This window comes from Leptopilina heterotoma, unplaced genomic scaffold, assembly GCF_015476425.1.
Source record: "Leptopilina heterotoma isolate Lh14 unplaced genomic scaffold, ASM1547642v1 Lhet_2105, whole genome shotgun sequence".
In the NCBI taxonomy this organism is placed as follows: Eukaryota; Metazoa; Arthropoda; class Insecta; order Hymenoptera; family Figitidae; genus Leptopilina; species Leptopilina heterotoma.
In genome coordinates this window covers 158,431-177,574 of record NW_025110927.1, presented here as the reverse complement: position 1 = coordinate 177,574, position 19,144 = coordinate 158,431, and the positions used below count along the sequence as shown (strand labels likewise).

General features: G+C 37.0%; 1 protein-coding gene across 1 annotated transcript; it reads right to left on the bottom strand.

Annotated features, from left to right (window-relative positions):
- Positions 1-6,951: 6,951 nt before the first annotated feature.
- Positions 6,952-14,625, bottom strand: LOC122501546. Its single transcript, XM_043611086.1, has 2 exons — positions 13,906-14,625; positions 6,952-7,526 (listed from the first exon to the last, which is right to left on the bottom strand). The coding sequence occupies exon 2, from the start codon at positions 7,465-7,467 to the stop codon at positions 6,952-6,954; it is 516 nt and encodes a 171-aa protein (XP_043467021.1). The 5' UTR covers positions 7,468-7,526; positions 13,906-14,625.
- Between the last annotated feature and the right edge of the window lie 4,519 nt (positions 14,626-19,144).

Genomic DNA, 19,144 nt, shown 5'->3' with positions numbered 1-19,144 from the left:
TCGTTTGTCTTGACTGTAAGAGTGTGCTTTCTCAAAAGGAGGGAGAATAAAAGAAAAGGGAAACTTTCGTCTTTTGGTGCAAATCTATTTTAAAAAAAAAAAATCTGTTTTCTCCGTTCTTTTCTGAAAATGATTTTACACACCACACAATCAAACCTTTCTACGCTATGACAATGAATTGATATTGTTTCTATAAAAAAAAGGAGATCGCCTTTTTGGCGCAAATCGATGTTTTAAAAAAATCAGTTCTCTGTCCTTTTCTGAGAACGGTTTTATACATTTACTAAATTGACCTGCCATCCTTCTACGCTATGACAATGAATCGATATTGTTTTCACCAAATAAAATGGAAATAGGAAAGAAAGGAGCTCCCTTTTTGGTGCAAATCAATTTTTTAAAGGGATCTGCTTTCTCCATCCTTATTGAAAACAGTTTTATTGTTTCATAACCCCCATTTTACTATGACAATGAATTGATATTGTTCTGGTGAAAATAGGATGGAGCCAAAAAAAAAGGGAAATATATATATATATTAATTTTTTTATTCACTCTTTAAGGCGAATATAATTTTCATCCCTCCTATTTTCACCATGCCCCTTGCAATTATCTTGTAACAACCTATAATCATAACCCCGCCGACATACATCAACAATGAAGAAAAAAAAAAAACGAGACAAGATATAAACAATGAATCATATAATTTTTCTAAAGTTACCTGACTTCAGTAACTTCAAAAAAAAAAATATTTTGAAAGTAATAGCTTAATTAAAGGATCACGGAATGATTTAAAAAAATTTTTTAACTTACGGCATTTACTTTTCTTAATTAACTTCTCTAGTGGATGAATTCAACAAGAATCCTATTTTGCCTAATAAACAAAAAAAACAAAAAAAAAACAACACAAGTAAATATTCTCTTCAAAGTCTTAAAATTAATTGATTTAAATGTTAGTTAATATTTACTTCTTCTCTTCTGCTTAGATTGGAGAGAGAGAAATGGGAAAGCAGCCTTAAAAAAAAAAATATCTAAATCGACAGAATCATGATATTAAACTTATTTCCTTCTATGTTCAACCTTCAAGCTCTATTTCTCTACCCTCTTCATGCTATTCTCTTGTCACCATTTCTCAGTGTCCCCCCCCCAATAATGAATAACAGCGCCTACGTTTTTACCAACATTACCTATTTGACCTATCAGTATTGTTGGAGATGAACTGCTATTGTCATTTTCATTTTTTTTCAAGTTTTTTTTTGTTGTTTGGTTAATTATTCTAAAACTAACTACAATCATCATGTTTAATTGATAAAACTTTATAATAACCACTAATGAATAACACATTAGTAGAGTTACATGAAAATAAACTAAGAGAATTAATCTCTCTCTTCTTAAAAAAAAAAAGAGAGGAAACCCCTTGCTATACAAGACAGTTTCATAAAACTTCAAGTGTTTAGAGGTTTTCCTAATATTGACAATTTAAGGAAATGAAGCAAATTTTAATAATAATGTGTTTCCAATAATCTTAATCAAAAAAAAAAGAAAATATTTTTTTTATTAATCATTTCTATTAAACTTGTATTGATAATGATTGGATTTCTGCGAGAAGTCTCGCTGTTCACAAGGGTAGTTGAATTCTTCAAGGGAAATCAGTAATTTTCAACAGTTTTGAACAACTCTGCAAGAGTATTCAATTGTCTTGATAACCAACGGGATTCTCCCCATAAGATCAATCAGGGTGCCCACTAACAGGAAAACCGGGATATATATTCGGGAATTAAAATTTATACTTAATGATTCAATACGTTTTGGAAAATTTTTTTTTTGACGTTTAAAAGTAAAGGTAGCAAAATATTTTGTAATAATATTACAGTGGTAATATTCTAGTAAGATTCCTTAACATAACAAATATTATTAAGATCTTAAATGGATTCCTTAAAGAAAATTAAATATGTTCGAAGGTTGCATGGTTTAACAATTTTATTAAAAAAAAAATTTTTTTTATAAAATTCTAGGAAGCATTCAATATTGATTAGGGTGTATGCACCAGTTTTGGCCACTTTAAGGAATTTCCGACTTTTAGGTCAATTTTTTTTTGTATGTTTATTATAAAAAAAAGGGTGAGATACCAAAACTTGTTAATAGATTAATTATCATTCTTAGTTTCAAAATTTCTTGTTTTTAAGGATTAAAAAAAAAATTGTGTAATATATTAATAATATAATAAAGTAATAAATAAATAAAAATGTCAATTTCGACAGTCTTGGCCACTTTTGCTCCATTTATGGCCACCGTTTGGCACTATTTTTTTTTGGCCAGTTTCAAAAACTAAATAAAACTCATGCAGGCATGAAATAAAAGCAAATAGTAATTATTATTTCATAGAAAGTAGTAAACTTAATAATATTATGATACATGATATTTTTTTTTGTAAACGAATATTATTGTAATTATTCAAAAAAAAAAAACAATTATTTGTACTCACATTTTTCAAGTTACTATAGAATGTAGTAGGCTTTAGCATATTTTAATTATTTTATATTTCAGTAAATTTTCAAATAAATATCCAGTAAATAAGTGATACTTTTAATCTATTACCTCTTCTTTACTTTTGAAAGACAATTTTCTTTTAATTCATTTATAACATTTGTTTTTGGTTATTGACATTTGTTTATATAAACATATAAAATTGTATTTTATTTTAGTACTATTATAATTATAATAATGATTATTATAATTTATAATTAAATGAATGTGATGTGTATCACATTTGATAATAAAAATACTAATTTAGTATAAATCAGGAAATGTCAATAAGCTTTTCAAGAGGGTGGCCAAAGCTAGTCTAACGTCATATCCAGTTTTGGCCATGTATGGCCAAACCTGGATAAATGAAAAAAAAAAAACTGTTCCTATTTTGGACACCTTATTTTTTTTTAAAGGGTTTAAACAACATTTTTGTATGTAATGAATAATTTATACGACTATTATAATTAACCTATAAATTTATATTATTATTATTATCTTTAAAACGATATTAGCAATTACGTTTTGTGCACTCTCTTGCGGTTTACTTTTAGCAACTGGCCGTTTGTCAACACCTCCTTCACATTATTTTATTTTCATAAATAATTATTAAAAAAAAAAAAAATTTTTTTAAAAAGGTTTGTCAAGAATATTAATTGTGAAGTAAAGTTAAAAAAAAAATATAAAGTAAAGGTAACAGAATATTATTCAAATTAATAAAAGTATGTGGTTGGCCAAAACCGGTTGCATGGCCAAGAACGGTGCATCTGCCCTACTTTTGTATTTAAATAAATGATTTCTCGCAAATAAAAAAAAAAAAGAAATTTAAATTAATTTACTTTTTTTTGTATTTTTTTTTAAAAAAAAAAAAGGGGGTTCAATCGAATAATAATTGGTGTTATTGATTCGGAGTGGAATTTTAGTCAAAGATTCTGGAAAATGTAAATTGAATTGAAACGATATAAATAATTTTGAGAAAATTACAGTAACGGCACTACTGTGGTATTAGAATAATCATTTTGCAAATCGGTCATCTTTATGTTTTGTAATAATGCTCTTATGAGTTGTTCAGTTTAAAAGGATTTGAGTTTGAAAAAATTTAAACATCCTAATTCAAAAAAAAAAGAGAAGGAGAAAATTATTTTTTTTGAAATATTTATTTCAAGTGAAACTTTTAATGTTTTCAAAATTGTATTTGGAAATCGGGGAACAGTCAAGGAAAAAAATGAAATAAAACATTCATGGTAACTAAATAAGATAAATTATATTTCCACACTTATTAAACTAATTCTTATGGTCCCTATTCCTGAATTTTGAGTCCCCTATTTTTCTTAAAACACTCTGTAGGGGCACTATGAAGCCTGTAAGTTATTAGTTGAAAAGTTTCTAGATTTATTTTTTTTAATTAACAATTTCAATTAACAATTAAACGAATTTCAACACTCTTTTAATAATTGTCAAATTTACGTAAAATGTTTCAAACAAGCTATCGTTTCAACAATATGAGGCATGAATCCTGTAAACAAATGTTCCTAACCTCACTAACTCAGGTGCTTAACCATAGTAAAATCAATTTTTATCATAATAAACTACAGTATAACAGGGAAAGAACTAAATATAGTATGGGTGAGCGTTGTTCACCGAAAAGTGAGTATACAGAATTGAAAATAAACATAAGTACAATATGAATTGGTCAACAACATGTTGTTCAAGAAGTTCTTATAATTCATTGTTTTCAAAATAATTTTTTTTATTCAATAAAAAAAAAAAGAGAGATTTTACTATGAATAATAATTCCACAAATTTCGCTGACTCAGTTCTTGAAAGTATTCCTATCCTGTTTCTAATACTATCAAATAGTACGTAAAATTTTATTCTATCCTAATTAATGGCTTAACTTAAGCTCATTAGATTTATTTATTAAAGTTAAGCGTAAGTTCAAATTTCTTAAGATCCAGGTCTAAAAATTGTTTTGTTGAAATGAATGCTAAATAGAAATGTTGCATTAAATTCCTGATATAAAAGTGACCCTTAAGATCAAAAGATCTCTAATTAAAATTTAAAATTTATTAATATCTAATTCTCTTGGGTCCAGATTAATCCAGGTTTCGAATAGCCTGGCCCCGTTTTCGGAGTCGATCTCTTCTAAGTTTTCTTCTCTCTTCTCTTCCTGACGCGTGACCAATTCGCCCAGTTTCCTCCCAGGCCTCGTTTAATCCAACATCATGACTCTAAAAAAAAAAATGATTATAATAAGGTCAATAAGGGTTGAATGGGATAAACAGAGGCAGGGATAAATCGAAACAATGGTTATCCCATTTCAAAAAAAAAAATTATATATAGAGGATTCCTTTTGCTAAATTTTTTTTACAGTGATTCTCCACAAAGTGAAAAACTTTTAAATATTGTGACGTATGATTTTAACTAATTTTAATTTAGTGTAAAAGTTCTGGTTTACGTCAGACAAAATCCGACGCTTTCAACAAAAATAATAATGAGAATTTAAATAAATAAATCTCGCCGTCAGGCGCCAATTAATTTTAAAGCTAAATTAATAAACTTTTACTCGGCTCGACTAACAACAAATTCAACTCCTCTGAGTTTACTCTCTCACTCAGAGGGAATTCTGCTCGAATGATTGGCAAGCAGAAAATGCCAACGACGAGACACGACTGGCACAATATCGGCAAAAACGACTCACCCACGGTGATGACTCCCTTTTCGGCTTCCTGGTTTCCCTCCTTTCTCTCGGCTTTTCGGCGTTGTTTTCTCGAAAGATGTTCGGCTTAATCCAAGGAAAAAAAAGGGAGGTTGACACAAAAGAAAAACTATTATTTCACTCTCAATTTACAAGTCTCACACTTATGAATTTTATTACTCCTTTTACTCGAAGTATACTACTCTACTCTACACTAAGTTCGACACACTCAATTGTTATTTCACTACAGGAAAACGATTTTATTCACTCGGTGAAAACTTCGACAGTATTGCACGGCGGAAATCAAAATCATTATGGCGGCGAAAGTATTAGGCACCTGTTGTCTCGGCATTTCTCCGCACATGGTTCATCCTCTTCTTCTCGTTCTCCGAAAATAGTACTGGCCCCGCCATCTATCACTTTCTCCGGTAGCCAGCCGCGCGACCCACTTTCGTTACTTCTAGTAGGTCAGCCGGCGGTACTGGCTTTCTCTAATTACCATGATAACTGGGCCTGTTGATTCGGGGCTTTTTCCGACGGATGGCGTGACGATTCAGAATTTTCGGCAGTTAAATGACAAGATCGAAAATTCACTTCGTCACAATCCCCTCCCCATGACCGGTACTATTTTATATAGGACTGTCATCATCTGATGATCCTGAAGACTGGCTTTTCTAGTTTGTTCGGCTCTCCTCTTTTCTTATTCGGCTCTCCTCCTTTCTCGTTCGGCTCTACTCCTTTCTCATTCGGCTCTCCTCCTTTCTCGTTCGGCTCTTCTCCTTTCTCGTTCGGCTCTCCTCTTTTCTCGTTCGGCTCTCCTCCTTTCTCGTTCGGCTCTCCTCCTTTCTCGTTCGGCTCTATTTCTTTCTCGTTCGGCTCTCCTCCTTTCTCGTTCGGCTCTATTTGCTTTCCTATTCTTTCTTTTTCTTTGCCTTCCTCTCCTCCAACAATTGTCTAATGGCCAAGTCGACCGTTGACGCTGGGAGACCGGCTAGAGCCTTTGTGATGGCCATGATTTTCTCCACTAGGTCCTCGTCTTCCTTTCCTTCCACACTCGTTGACTGAGACTTTGGGCCTTCTGGTTCATTGCCCTCCTTTGGCTCTAACAGTTCCTTTTCCCCCATTACTGGTTCTTGGGTGTCTCCTTCCACCAGTTTGTCATCCTCGTTCGGCATGTTGGCCTCGTTTGTTGACTCGATGTCTTCTCCTTCTGGCTCATCGGTCCCAATATCCTCTACATCTTCTTCCACGTAATAGGGGATACCCTTAAAACGGCAGTATGCTTCCGCGCATCTTGGGCAGTCCGTCATTTCGGTGTTTCGACGTCCACAGTTTCGGCAATAGATATGAAGAATAGGGTATTTGCAATCCGCCGCCCTATGTCCTCGCCTCCAGCAGTTAAAGCAACAATAGGGGGGTGGGTCTAAACCTTCGATTGTTGGGATCTCCTTCAAACCACTAAAGATGACCCCATTTTTCCTCGGTTTCCAACCACTGGTGTCTTCTTGACTATTTTCTCCACGTCTTTCTCTTCTGGGCTCCTTGCGCCTTGCGCCGGTCTCCTCGACGCGCCTGACCGGTGGTCCAGGATGGGGCGAGTGTGATCGTTGTGCCCTCTGCACAGGCTCCCCACTCTCCATGTCTTCCTTTCGGAGCACCGGGCGCTTTCGTTCTTCAATGGCTCTTCGTTGACTGGCCCGCATTCTTTCCAACGACACAGACGTTAGTGGCTCTTAGAGACGTAGGAAACGGTCTAATTCAAACTCAGCCAACCGGCTCTCATACTCCTCGTTGCTTTCACCTGGTCGTCTATCGGCTGGCCAGCGATAAGGCACCACTATCTCTGCGCCATCTGGTCTACACCCTTTTATTGGTTTCTCAGTGGCTTTTTCTAGGGCACTCAAGTCGGCCCAGTCACTCGACATGGTTATTGGTTCGAGTAGGCCTCCTACTGCTCCTTCTTCGCTTTCTGCTTCGGCTCTCCTCGGTCTAATTTCCTCTCTCGGCTCACCCTCTTCCACGATTTGTTGTGCCCTTAGTGGTTCTTGATTTACCTCCTCAGTAATTGGGAACGACAAGTATGAGGGTCTTTCCAATTGATGTCCTTCGATGGCAAATTCGGGGAAAGGGCGGTGTCTGGATTGAGGACGTCCTCGTCTCTCCATCCTGGCGCTTTCCTTTCCCAGTTCCTCCAATTTTCGACCACCTCTTTCTCTGGAACGACGGCTTCCTTGCGGCATATATGGCATGACTCTCCTCTCTTTCTCTCTTTCAGCACGACCTTTCCACTTTCGGCTCTCCTTTCGATCTAAAAACGAATTTAATTATGCAAAAAGGGACATACTATTTTCCACATTTTAGACAGGTAAGTAAGGTTTCAGGTCTGTTATGTGGACTTTAGGTACTCGGCGGCTCTGTTCATCTCGTAAGATGAAAACAGTTGGCGATAGGACCTCAATGATCTCATATGGACCTTCGTATTTCGGCGCTAATTTGGTCGCGAACTTTTGTGCCCCACTGGACAATTTATGGCTTTTTCGCAACACTAAGTCTCCTACTTTGAAAGTTACGTCTCTCCTACCTTTGTCGTAATACTTGGTTTGTCTCGCCCGTTCTTTATCAATATGTCTGGCTACCATGTCCCTTAACGCGTCTAATCTCTTAATTCGGTCTACCCAGTTCTCCGGCTCTATCCTAACTACTTCTCTCCTTTTCTCTATTTCTCTTCGCAGGCTCTTTACTGGTTTCGGGTGCCTTCCATAGTTCAGGAACGCTGGAGATGTTTTCGTTGCCGCTTGGGTGGCTGTGTTCACGGCGTGGCGGAACTCGTGCACATGAAGATCCCAGTTCCTATGATCAGTACCAATGAAAGTGGAGATCATCGTTTTAAGGGTCCTGTTGCTTCTTTCGACTGGGTTGGCTTGTGGATGGTAAGGAGGGGTCGTAATGTGTTTGACTCCATATTCCTCAAGGGTGGACTTTAGAAATTTGTTGTCAAACTCCTTACCGTTGTCAGTCAATAAGTACTCTGGCGTTTCCCATCTGAATAGGACCAACTCTTCGAGTGCTTTGGCTACCGACTTCCCATCAGCTGACCTCAGTGGCTTCACCTCAATCCACCTCGAGAACAAGTCCTGGAACACCACCAAGTACTTGCACTGGCTCTTACTCGGTGGAAACTCCATCGTATCGGCAGCTACTACGGCCCACGGTCTCTCGACGATCCTCTGGCCCATCAGTCCGACTGGTCCAGTTTGAGATACTTTATGCAGTTGACACTGGAGGCAATGCGTCACATAGTGGTGTATATCGTTCCATATGCCTGGCCAATAGTATTCTCGTGCTATCCGATCGTAAGTTTTCTCAATCCCTAAGTGTCCGGCTGATGCTTGGGCGTGGCCATCTTCCATCACTCGGGCTCTGTACTCTTCTGGCACCACCAGTTTCCAGCCATCCTCATCTCCGTTTATCGGCAGTAAAAGTGGGTCACTTCTGTGACGATATAGGTTCTCGTTCTCAACGATCCACCCTGGGAACCTCTGAGGGTGTTGGCTCACCAACTCTCGGCGTTTGAGGTACCACTGATCCTCAATGGATTCAAACGCGGCTATTGACTCTTCTTCTTCCTCCTGTAACCTGGACAATGCATCTGGGACATGATGTTGTGCACCTCTTCTGTGAACTATGTCGAAGTCCCACTGTTGCATTTCTAGGGCCCATCTGGCTAATCGGCCTGTAGGATCTTTCAAGTTCCTGAGCCATTTTAGGGCACTGTGGTCCGTGATCACATGGAATTTGTACCCCTCGATGTACGGCCTGAACTTTTTGATCGACCACAGTAATGACAGACACTCCTTTTCTGTCACACTATAGTTTTTCTCTGGCTCCGTTAAGACTCGGCTGATGTAGACTATCGGATGCTCTCCGTCTTCAAACTCTTGCGTTAGTACGGCTCCAATGGCATAGTTGCTGGCGTCACACTGAATTGTGAACTTCTTCGTGAAGTCAGGTCGGGCTAAGACTGGCGCAGATGTCAGCTTCTGTTTGAGCTGTTCAAAAGCTTCTTGTTGCTCTTCCTCCCACTCCCACGTTCGGCCTTTGTGTAGCAACTTCAGCAATGGTATTTTAATTTCGCTGTCGTTTGGAATAAAACGGGAATACCACCCGACCATGCCTAAGAAACGTCTGAGTTGTCTTACGTTCTTCGGCTCTGGATAGTTTCTCACCGGCTCTGTTTTATTCGGATCTGGCCTCAGACCCTCTCTGTCCAATAAGTAACCCAGATAAATTACTTCGGAACACCCGAACTCACACTTATCTGGGTTCACTATTAACTTCGCTTTGTTCAACTCCTTGAGGACGAACTCTAACCACTTAGCATGTTCTTCAAAAGTGTCTGTGACTACTATGATGTCGTCCAGGTACCCAAAGACATGCGGCTCTACTTTCGGCCCAAGCAATGCGTCGATTAGACGTTGGAACGTCATCGGCGCGTTCATAAGTCCAAATGGCATTCGGCGAAACTGCCATAGTCCTGACCCAGGTATGGCGAAAGCAGTGTATTTCTTGCTCTCTTCGGCCATTGGTATTTGGTGATATGCCAGTTTGAGATCTACCTTCGACAAATATCTGGCTTTTCGGAGCTTGTCTAAAATATAATCAATGGATGGCAATGGATACCCATCTTTGATTGTAACTTTGTTGACATCTCTATAGTCGTTGCACTGTCGAAAATCGTTCTCTCCTCTTCTCGTGATTACTGGCGCACTTCTCCAACGGCTGGCTGATGGCTCAATGATCCCAAGCTTGTACAACTTTGCGGCATTACCTTGGGCCCAAGTCAACATGGCTGGCGACATCCGTCTTATTCCATGTTGTACTGGCGTTTCGTCCGTAACACGTATATGATGTTCCGTCAGGTCTGTCATTCCGTGTTCTTCCGATTCTGGCAACACCCACTTGTCTACAATGGCCTGGAGGATGCTCTTCTGCTCGTCGTTAAGCGCAGAAATACCGGCACATTCGGCGAATATTAAATTTTCGTTCTCGTCTTTTTCTTTCGGCCCAAACTCGTGCCATTCTCCATTGAATACTCTCCATACTCCTTCTTTCAGCTTCACTTCCATGTCCCAGGCCTTACAGAAGTCGATGCCCAAGATGATGTCTTGTGTCAAAGTCTTCATGACTTTTACTGCGAATTTCTGGGCAAATCCGTCGACTACAATGTTAAGGTCCAGAAGTCCGGCTGTTTCGGTGATACCTCCTGTTGCACTCCTCACAACTGTACCACACGGCTGAATTCGGCTTTTGAAAGGCTCTGCTACTCTGGTGGTAATTACTGAAATCATAGCACCAGGATCGAAAAGTGCCTCGTAATGATGGTCGCCGATAGACATGTCGAAGAAGTATCTGTTCTCCGTCCTAGATCCGTCGATGTCCTCCTCATTACTTAGGTTCGGGTCAGCTGTGACTCTCACAGCCTCTCCCCTCCCCTGGACTATAGGTACCGGGATCTCATCCGTACCTTTTGTCCCACACTCTTTGGCCATCTTCTCTGCTTTGTTTCGGTGGAGTGAGCTCTCCTCACTTGATCGCTCTTGTTTAAATTCTGGCACGAATTTGAACGCGTTGTCCTCTGTCAAATCGTCCCTACCTATGACTGGCTCTAACTTTTTCTTAACTTTCATTTCTATTTCTAATTCTACTTCTCTCTCAGTTTTTACCCAACTGTCTCTCCAGTTGGCGTCTGTAGGCTGGAGTCAGGCCTTTGTAAGCCACCTTGATTTGTTGTTTCTGGCTCAAAGGTCGTTTCATATGACCTAATATTAGTCGGAAACTCGTCAGGTATGGGGAAATTTTCTCTCCCTTGCCCTGGGTCCTGGCTTTTAATTCGTCTATAACATCATCATCGTCGACCACAACCAAGTACTCATTTTTAAAGGCTCTTTGGAATGACCTCCAAGAACTTATTTCCCGGCGCAGCGACCTGAACCAACTACTGGCGGATTTCTGTAAGATTATTGGCAGGGCTTGTATTATCTCTTGATCTGAGAAACCTGAATTGTCTCTACAGTCTTCCAGTCTCTCCAGAAATTCTTCGGCATTGTCTTCATCTCCAAAGAATTTTAGATCCCAGTCCTTAAGGGTTCTGATCACCTTTGACCTTCGTCCGGGCTTGAATTTTTCGCTTTCTCCTCCACTACTTAGACGTTGACTCAGATCACTCTCAGATCCGGACTCACTCGAAGAGTCATCTAGGAACGATCTTCGGCTCTCCTTTGAGGCTTTCTTCGGCTTTCGTGTTTTTCTCTCTTTTTGTTCGCTTTTTATACTCATTCGGTTTTTGCTTCTACTCGCACAACTACAATTTTCACTTTCGCGGCTCTCCTCGCTATTATCATACTCGATTCGTCGCTCTACCTTGTCTCTTTCTCCCCTTCTACTACTCGCGCTCTCATTATTTTCAAATTCCGTAATCGGCTCTCCATGTTTCGGCACTCTACGATGAGTGACACCAACGTCACTCACACTATTTCGGCTTGAATGGCTTCTCGGGGCAGGTGTGGGCCTCACTCTTTCATTAGTGTTATGTGAGTGTGAGGTCTCGGCTACGGCGGTTTTTCTTTGAGGGGATACTAATCTCGATTGCTGGTGGTGAATTAGATGGTGCCCCTCGGTAACCTCGGCCCTACACTGGCTTTGTCGTAGCTCCCACCCCCCTCCCGAATACTGGCGATCCATTTTCTCAGCGTACTCCATGATTTTCTTTATTTCGGGTGACAAACCCAAACGCGCGACTGAATCACGAAGGCTCTGGACTACTGGGGCCATTGTGGCCGACTGGATAGTATGGGGTGATGTCATAATAGTGATCGTTGTCATACTCATTTGAGCACTCGTTGTGGTGGGGGAAAATGTCGTCATGCTTGCTGTTGTCATGACTGGGGGTGGGGGTGTAAAATTAGGGGTGGACACAACGGTGGTCGGACTAAGTCTACTTTGCGATGCTCCATTACTCGTTCCACTTTCCCCACTCCTTAGCGTTTTCCTGGCACTCATACGCTCAATGATTTGACTTGCCCCACTATCGGATTCTTCATCGTCCGCAGATGATATTCGGCCGGCTCTCCGACGTGTTACATTTGGAAACGGGCTATTGCCCGGCTCAGAGAAAGCTTCCAATAAAAAGATTTTATCAGAATTCCCAAGATCGTACCTGTCACTGAATGGTACGTCAGTGCCGTCCGTCATGGCTAATCTCATCTCGCCTCGCAATAGTCTCTCTCTAAGAACTTGCAACGACCCACTAATACATAATTGGTACCGTAATAAGTTCGTCACTATCTGACCGACTGGCATTTCACTAATGATTTCCCACGTTTGGCTTACTTGTGGGTTTTGAATTAGTACTCTCATTCGTCTTTTGTAATCCTCCATCTCACTAATTGCCTTTGCCATTTCAAGAAAAAAAATTTTTAAGGAAATTTCTAAGTTCGAAAATCTTTAAATTTTCAGGGGGGTGCACAGTTAGTACATACAGCACTGTGCTGTTTCAAAACAAGGACGTGACTACTCAACGAGGGCCCCCTTTTGAAATTTTTAATTTTCTGGCGGACTGGTGGCTCGACTCTCCCTCTGTCTCTTCTTCTCGTCCTCTCTCTCTCTCTCTCTGTGTGTAGCCGTTATTACTACTACTACTAGGCCACTCTTTCCTGGCGTGCGCAACTTTCTCTCGGCTGTCGAAAATTTAAATATCCCGGCGCGTCGTTTCTCTCGACCGTTCGGCGCACTATTTACAGTCACGTGACTAATTCGAATTTTTATTTCCGGTTAAACATGTGCTCGACATAAAATTTTTGGAAAAGTTTTTTTTTTTTTTTTTTGATTTTGCACAAGTTTGTTGGGAATTTTAATCGGATTTTTCTCGCAGAACTGGCTTTCGACAAACAAAAAAATTTTTTAAATTGTTGGATTCAATTTTTATCACGGCAGGAAATTTTTACAGTCTTAAAAGAAAAGAAATTTTCAAATTTAATGGCAAAGGCACTCTACAATTTTATTTTACGCAGTTTTCGACAATAATTTACTCATAATTTATGAATAAATAACTTTCGGCATTGGCAAAATAAATCGGCAAACAATTCGGCAATTGAATTTTTGAAATTTCTTGGCAAAAAAAAAAATTAAATTGGCTCAAAAAAAAATATATAAAATTCAAGAATTTCGGCTTTTGGCTATTGAAATTTGAACTTTCGGCTTTTGGCAAGAACTTGTCGGCTTTGACAATTTTAATGTTCAGAATTCTGGCAAAATTTTGGTACAACACAATGTCAAATTTATGTTTATAGTCGTGTCTCGGTTCGAGCCTGGCCCCACGTTGGGCGCCAAATTTTGTGACGTATGATTTTAACTAATTTTAATTTAGTGTAAAAGTTCTGCTTTACGTCAGACAAAATCCGACGCTTTCAACAAAAATAATAATGAGAATTTAAATAAATAAATCTCGCCGTCAGGCGCCAATTAATTTTAAAGCTAAATTAATAAACTTTTACTCGGCTCGACTAACAACAAATTCAACTCCTCTGAGTTTACTCTCTCACTCAGAGGGAATTCTGCTCGAATGATTGGCAAGCAGAAAATGCCAACGACGAGACACGACTGGCACAATATCGGCAAAAACGACTCACCCACGGTGATGACTCCCTTTTCGGCTTCCTGGTTTCCCTCCTTTCTCTCGGCTTTTCGGCGTTGTTTTCTCGAAAGATGTTCGGCTTAATCCAAGGAAAAAAAAGGGAGGTTGACACAAAAGAAAAACTATTATTTCACTCTCAATTTACAAGTCTCACACTTATGAATTTTATTACTCCTTTTACTCGAAGTATACTACTCTACTCTACACTAAGTTCGACACACTCAATTGTTATTTCACTACAGGAAAACGATTTTATTCACTCGGTGAAAACTTCGACAGTATTGCACGGCGGAAATCAAAATCATTATGGCGGCGAAAGTATTAGGCACCTGTTGTCTCGGCATTTCTCCGCACATGGTTCATCCTCTTCTTCTCGTTCTCCGAAAATAGTACTGGCCCCGCCATCTATCACTTTCTCCGGTAGCCAGCCGCGCGACCCACTTTCGTTACTTCTAGTAGGTCAGCCGGCGGTACTGGCTTTCTCTAATTACCATGATAACTGGGCCTGTTGATTCGGGGCTTTTTCCGACGGATGGCGTGACGATTCAGAATTTTCGGCAGTTAAATGACAAGATCGAAAATTCACTTCGTCACAATATGTTAAAATTCTATTTACTTTGTAATAAACAGGTGATTTTACTGTTGAAAAAAAAAAAGGGGGATCATTTTCAACCTAAGAATAAAAGCTAACTCACCAATTGCCAGCGTCCAAACACCCCGGGCTGTTCCCCTTCGGCCCTCAAAAACGCCTGAATAAAGGAAAGCCTCAGGTTTTTCCAGAGAGGTTGAATCCCTATTTCGGGAGGACAAACCTGTGAGAATTCCTTTAGCGTGCTAAAAGAAAGAAGGAAAAAGGAGGATATGTTAACCAATAATTTTATTATTTTATTCTCTTGTCAAGAGAAAAGAAAAAAAAAAGAAAAATTTTTTTTCTTTACTTACGCCAAATTGAGTCCATTTTCGGATTCTCTTCCCCCAATGACAACTGGAAGTTTTTCCGGCGCCATTTTTACGGCATCAGGAGATACGAATCGAGTCTAAAAGAAAAAGAAATCTTTTAATAATTGTTCCTCGTTTCCAGGCTAACTAATTGTTAAAAACTATAAGCATCACACATTTAAATTATGACCACCCCGATCTGTCTTTATGCTACTTTCCATTAAAATCGGTCTGTCCTTGGAGATGCCATCAAAATTGGACATTCCAGGTGGCGTCACATGCGTCACTCCCCAGAAAAGGAGTAATTTGAATAAATATAATGTAAAAAAAAAAAAAAACTAATTGATATTAATAAAAAATACGATTTTTTTAAAAATTTATTTTCTAAGAAAAGAAATTTTATTTATTTTTATTTACTTTATTTATTATTCAAAAATTAATTTTATAAATTTCGTATCACTTTTGTTCTAATTAGTTCAAATTTTTAATAATTCTTATTTGTTTTGTAATAATATTATTGCAAAAAAAATTTTTTAAATTGATTTATTCTTCACTATTTTATAGGATGTGAAATTTTTTTTTTGACAAATTTAATAAAAATTATATTTTGTTTAATTATTGTTAGAAATAGAAAGAATGTAAAATTAAATTTAACATTTTCTTTTCTAAATCTGTTACGTTGGACTTTTTTTTTATATAAAATTCTCTGACAAACTATAAATAGATTTTAGGTATAGAAGATCATTCAATTTTTTTTAATGAAATATAATTAATAAGTCCTAAAATAAATATTTCTATTTTTTTTCGCACAAAATAATGTGTTTTAAAAAAAAAAAAATTTCCAAAATCCCGGTCAAGATCAAATTCACTGTCATTTCCCGGTCCAGCGGCCACCCTGATGAAGTTCAATTATTTCTGGAGGTTTTGATGAAGTTCTTGGAAAAATTTGAATTGTTTTCAAGACTTTCCCAATTTAATCACAATTTCACAGAGACTCAATTAGTTTTAACACAATTTTGATTTATTTTTTTTTAAAAGTGAAATTATCTTTACATTAAAATTTTATTAATATTCAAAAAAAAAGGAATTAAAAAAAAAAGAAAATTTTTTTTTGCTGATAAAATTCTTTAAACCAGAATTCAAAAAAAAAAAGGCATTAATAAATCATATATTTTTGTATTTAATTAATCGGATTCTCGTAGAAATTTCTAATGTTAAACTCTCTAAAATTGAATTCAAGTTCAGAATTCTTTTGAATTGACGAATTCTGCTATTAACTGGTCGTTTCTACTAATTTAATGGTAAATTTAACTGTAAATTTAAGAAGAAGGTATTATGGCGTGAATTTTTGGAAGTGATTGAATCAAAATAAAAATAGTTTTCATAGAATTAGAGTAACAATTTTTTGTTGTTGTTTAGTTTCCGATTTAGGAATTTCAATTACTAAAGAATGTAATCACTGTACTCTTAATCAGAATAATCAAATTCAATTTTATATACATACGAATAGCACACAGCAAAATATAAGGGGTGGCGAGAGTGGCACCACCACAAACTTATAGTCTCAGTGGCATAGCTAATGTCAGACTGATTTTCTATGAGTAATATAGGTTTGATTATGACTCACCGTTGCCCAATATCCTCGACACAAATAGTGTTGACCGCGCTCACACCATATGTACTCTTGATGCCAAAGGTTCCTGGAATACATGGGAGGCATGGTGCGATTGACCAAATCTTGATCATATGGCCATGGTCTGCCCTCCCCAACATCAGGGTATCCCTTGTACCACTCGTTAAAGGGCTCGGGAAACTCAACACAGTCAATTAAGGACGGGTCGAGTAGCCATGGGCCGCAAAACATCACGCGGTTCGGCGCTCGTCCCCAGATACTGTACCTTACTGGCATCCTAAAAAGGAAAAATTTTATATATTTTAGGAATAAGTATACCGAGAAAACAAATTAATTGATTCAAACATCAAGGCTCGAGCTAGGTCCGTAAATACCGTAAAAGTCCGTAACCTTCCTTGAAGTCCGTAATTCGATTGAAAAGGATCCGTAAAATACGTATATACGATATAATTTGAACAATTTTAGAGAAATTACAAATGATTGAAGGAATTGAACATTTTCAAAAGTAATAAATTTTTTTTTATCATTTTCGAAACTTTCCTCAATTTAATGATTTCAATAGATAATTATACCATTCTAATAAAATTTTCCAGAAGAATTCAATTTTAGAAAATAATGTAATTATTCAATAAATTTTTATTTACATAATGAAATTCTCGTAGAATTTTTTTTTATGAAAATTGATTTAAAAATGGATTCCAGTTAAAATTTAGATTAGAATTGAATATTAAAAGTATTAGAGCGTAGAGTTTTAGAAATAATTTAATTTCGAATTTTCCTAAGGAAATTCCAACTGTCAAAAATTTTCTTAAACTAGTTAATTTGTATTCTAAACAATTATTGAAACTCTTAATAGGATTAAGCAGTCTTCACGGTCTATCCCTTATTTCACTAAACACACCCTATTTTGAGAATTGTCCTTAAATTTTCCTTATACTTTTCTTCGCAGGAAATTAATTATTTTTAATAATTTTAAGTAATCCCCTCTTAATTAAATTCCTACTAAAATTTCAATTATTCAAACAAAAATCTAAACGAAATTCTCTGCAACTTTCAATCATTTGGGAGATTCTCGTAATTTTAAATATTTACTATTTTCATAAAATGTGTCAACACAATTCATTATAGAGGAAACTTGTTGATACAATTCTGCGAAAGATTCAATTATTTTAGAATGATAAAATCTCATTTATGAATCCGACCACTTTTAATTGAATCATCGCAGAATTTCAAACATTTTATTTTAAATAAATTTCTTGAAAATTGCAATTATTATATTAAAAAAAAAAGAAAGAGAAGAAAATTTTTGTTATTGAATTCTCTAATATAATGAATGTCATTAAAATTTTAATTAGACTCCTTAAAAGAAATTAAATATTTTCAAAATTGTCAATGCAATTCTTCGTAAAACTTAAAATGTAAGAAATTTTTAGTTATAGTATAAACGATTTATTTAGGACTTACATGGTTGATTTTTGTGAAATTGAATTATTGTTCTTCATACTTTTAACTGGGAACTCTGTAGAATTAATTTTTCTTTGGAAATGTTTAATTGAAATTGATGTTATTAACATAATATTCTTACAATAATGAAATTATCTTTGTCAGTCGGTCATTCTTAATTGTTGTGAAACGAAGGAAGTGAGTCCACTTCTTTGTGTTTCATAATAACATTCCTATGAGTTATTCAATTTGAATTTTGAACATTTTATTAAAAAGAAAATTTAAGGAAAACTTACCTATGTGCCGGTTCTAATCCAATCAAGAGATTTTTCAGCTCCAAACAAGCTTTTAACTTGTTTAATTGGACAATAGAAAGGTCCCTCGCCTGGACATTTATGTTTTCCAGACTAGGAAAATCCGCTACCCCCACCCTTGCACTACCACTTTTGTCTTCTTCCCCTTTCAAGGCGAAGTATTTTAAAAAAAATTCTCTCCTGAGACCACCCTGTCCTTCTTCAGGAAGAGCTTTATAAATTATACAGGCCTTTAAAAAGACCTGATTCCCTGAAAGATTCATTTTCTCCTCATCATTCCCCACTTTCTTGTTCATTGTTATAAAAATTTCCCTTAATTTTTCTATCTCTAATCTCTCCATCATCATCATTAATCTGAAAACTTCCTTCTTGAAATCATCCACTTTATCATTTATTCTACTGCCGCCTTTGTTCTCTATCACTTCACTTTCACTCTTTTCCACTACAACTTTTTCACTTTCACTTCTGACTATTACTTTTTCGCTTTTCCTCTCCATTTCGAGAAGAGAGGAGAGGAGGTATTTTAAAAAAAAAAAAAGAAAAGAAAACCACACGAGGTAATAAGTTTCTCGGTTGTCGACGAACTGATCTACGGGGACCTGCGTCTGGACCTCGGCGACATCGAGCCCTTATCACGGTAAATCTATACCAAAACATAGAATCACCGTGACTAAGAACGCACTATAAGAAATACATTGTAACTTCTTATAGTGTGTTAAAAGAAAGAAAATTCTCTTTTAACGACTCTATTAAAATTCGTAAAGAGAAAGAACAAAGAAGGGCCTGTTTTCCTGAAACTCGTAAAATTACACGCACCCTAACTTCGTTTCCACCGCAGTCAGTTTTCGGGGACGAAAACGGAATATTCACGGTGGGTTGTTACGATATAACCTAACATTAACTCA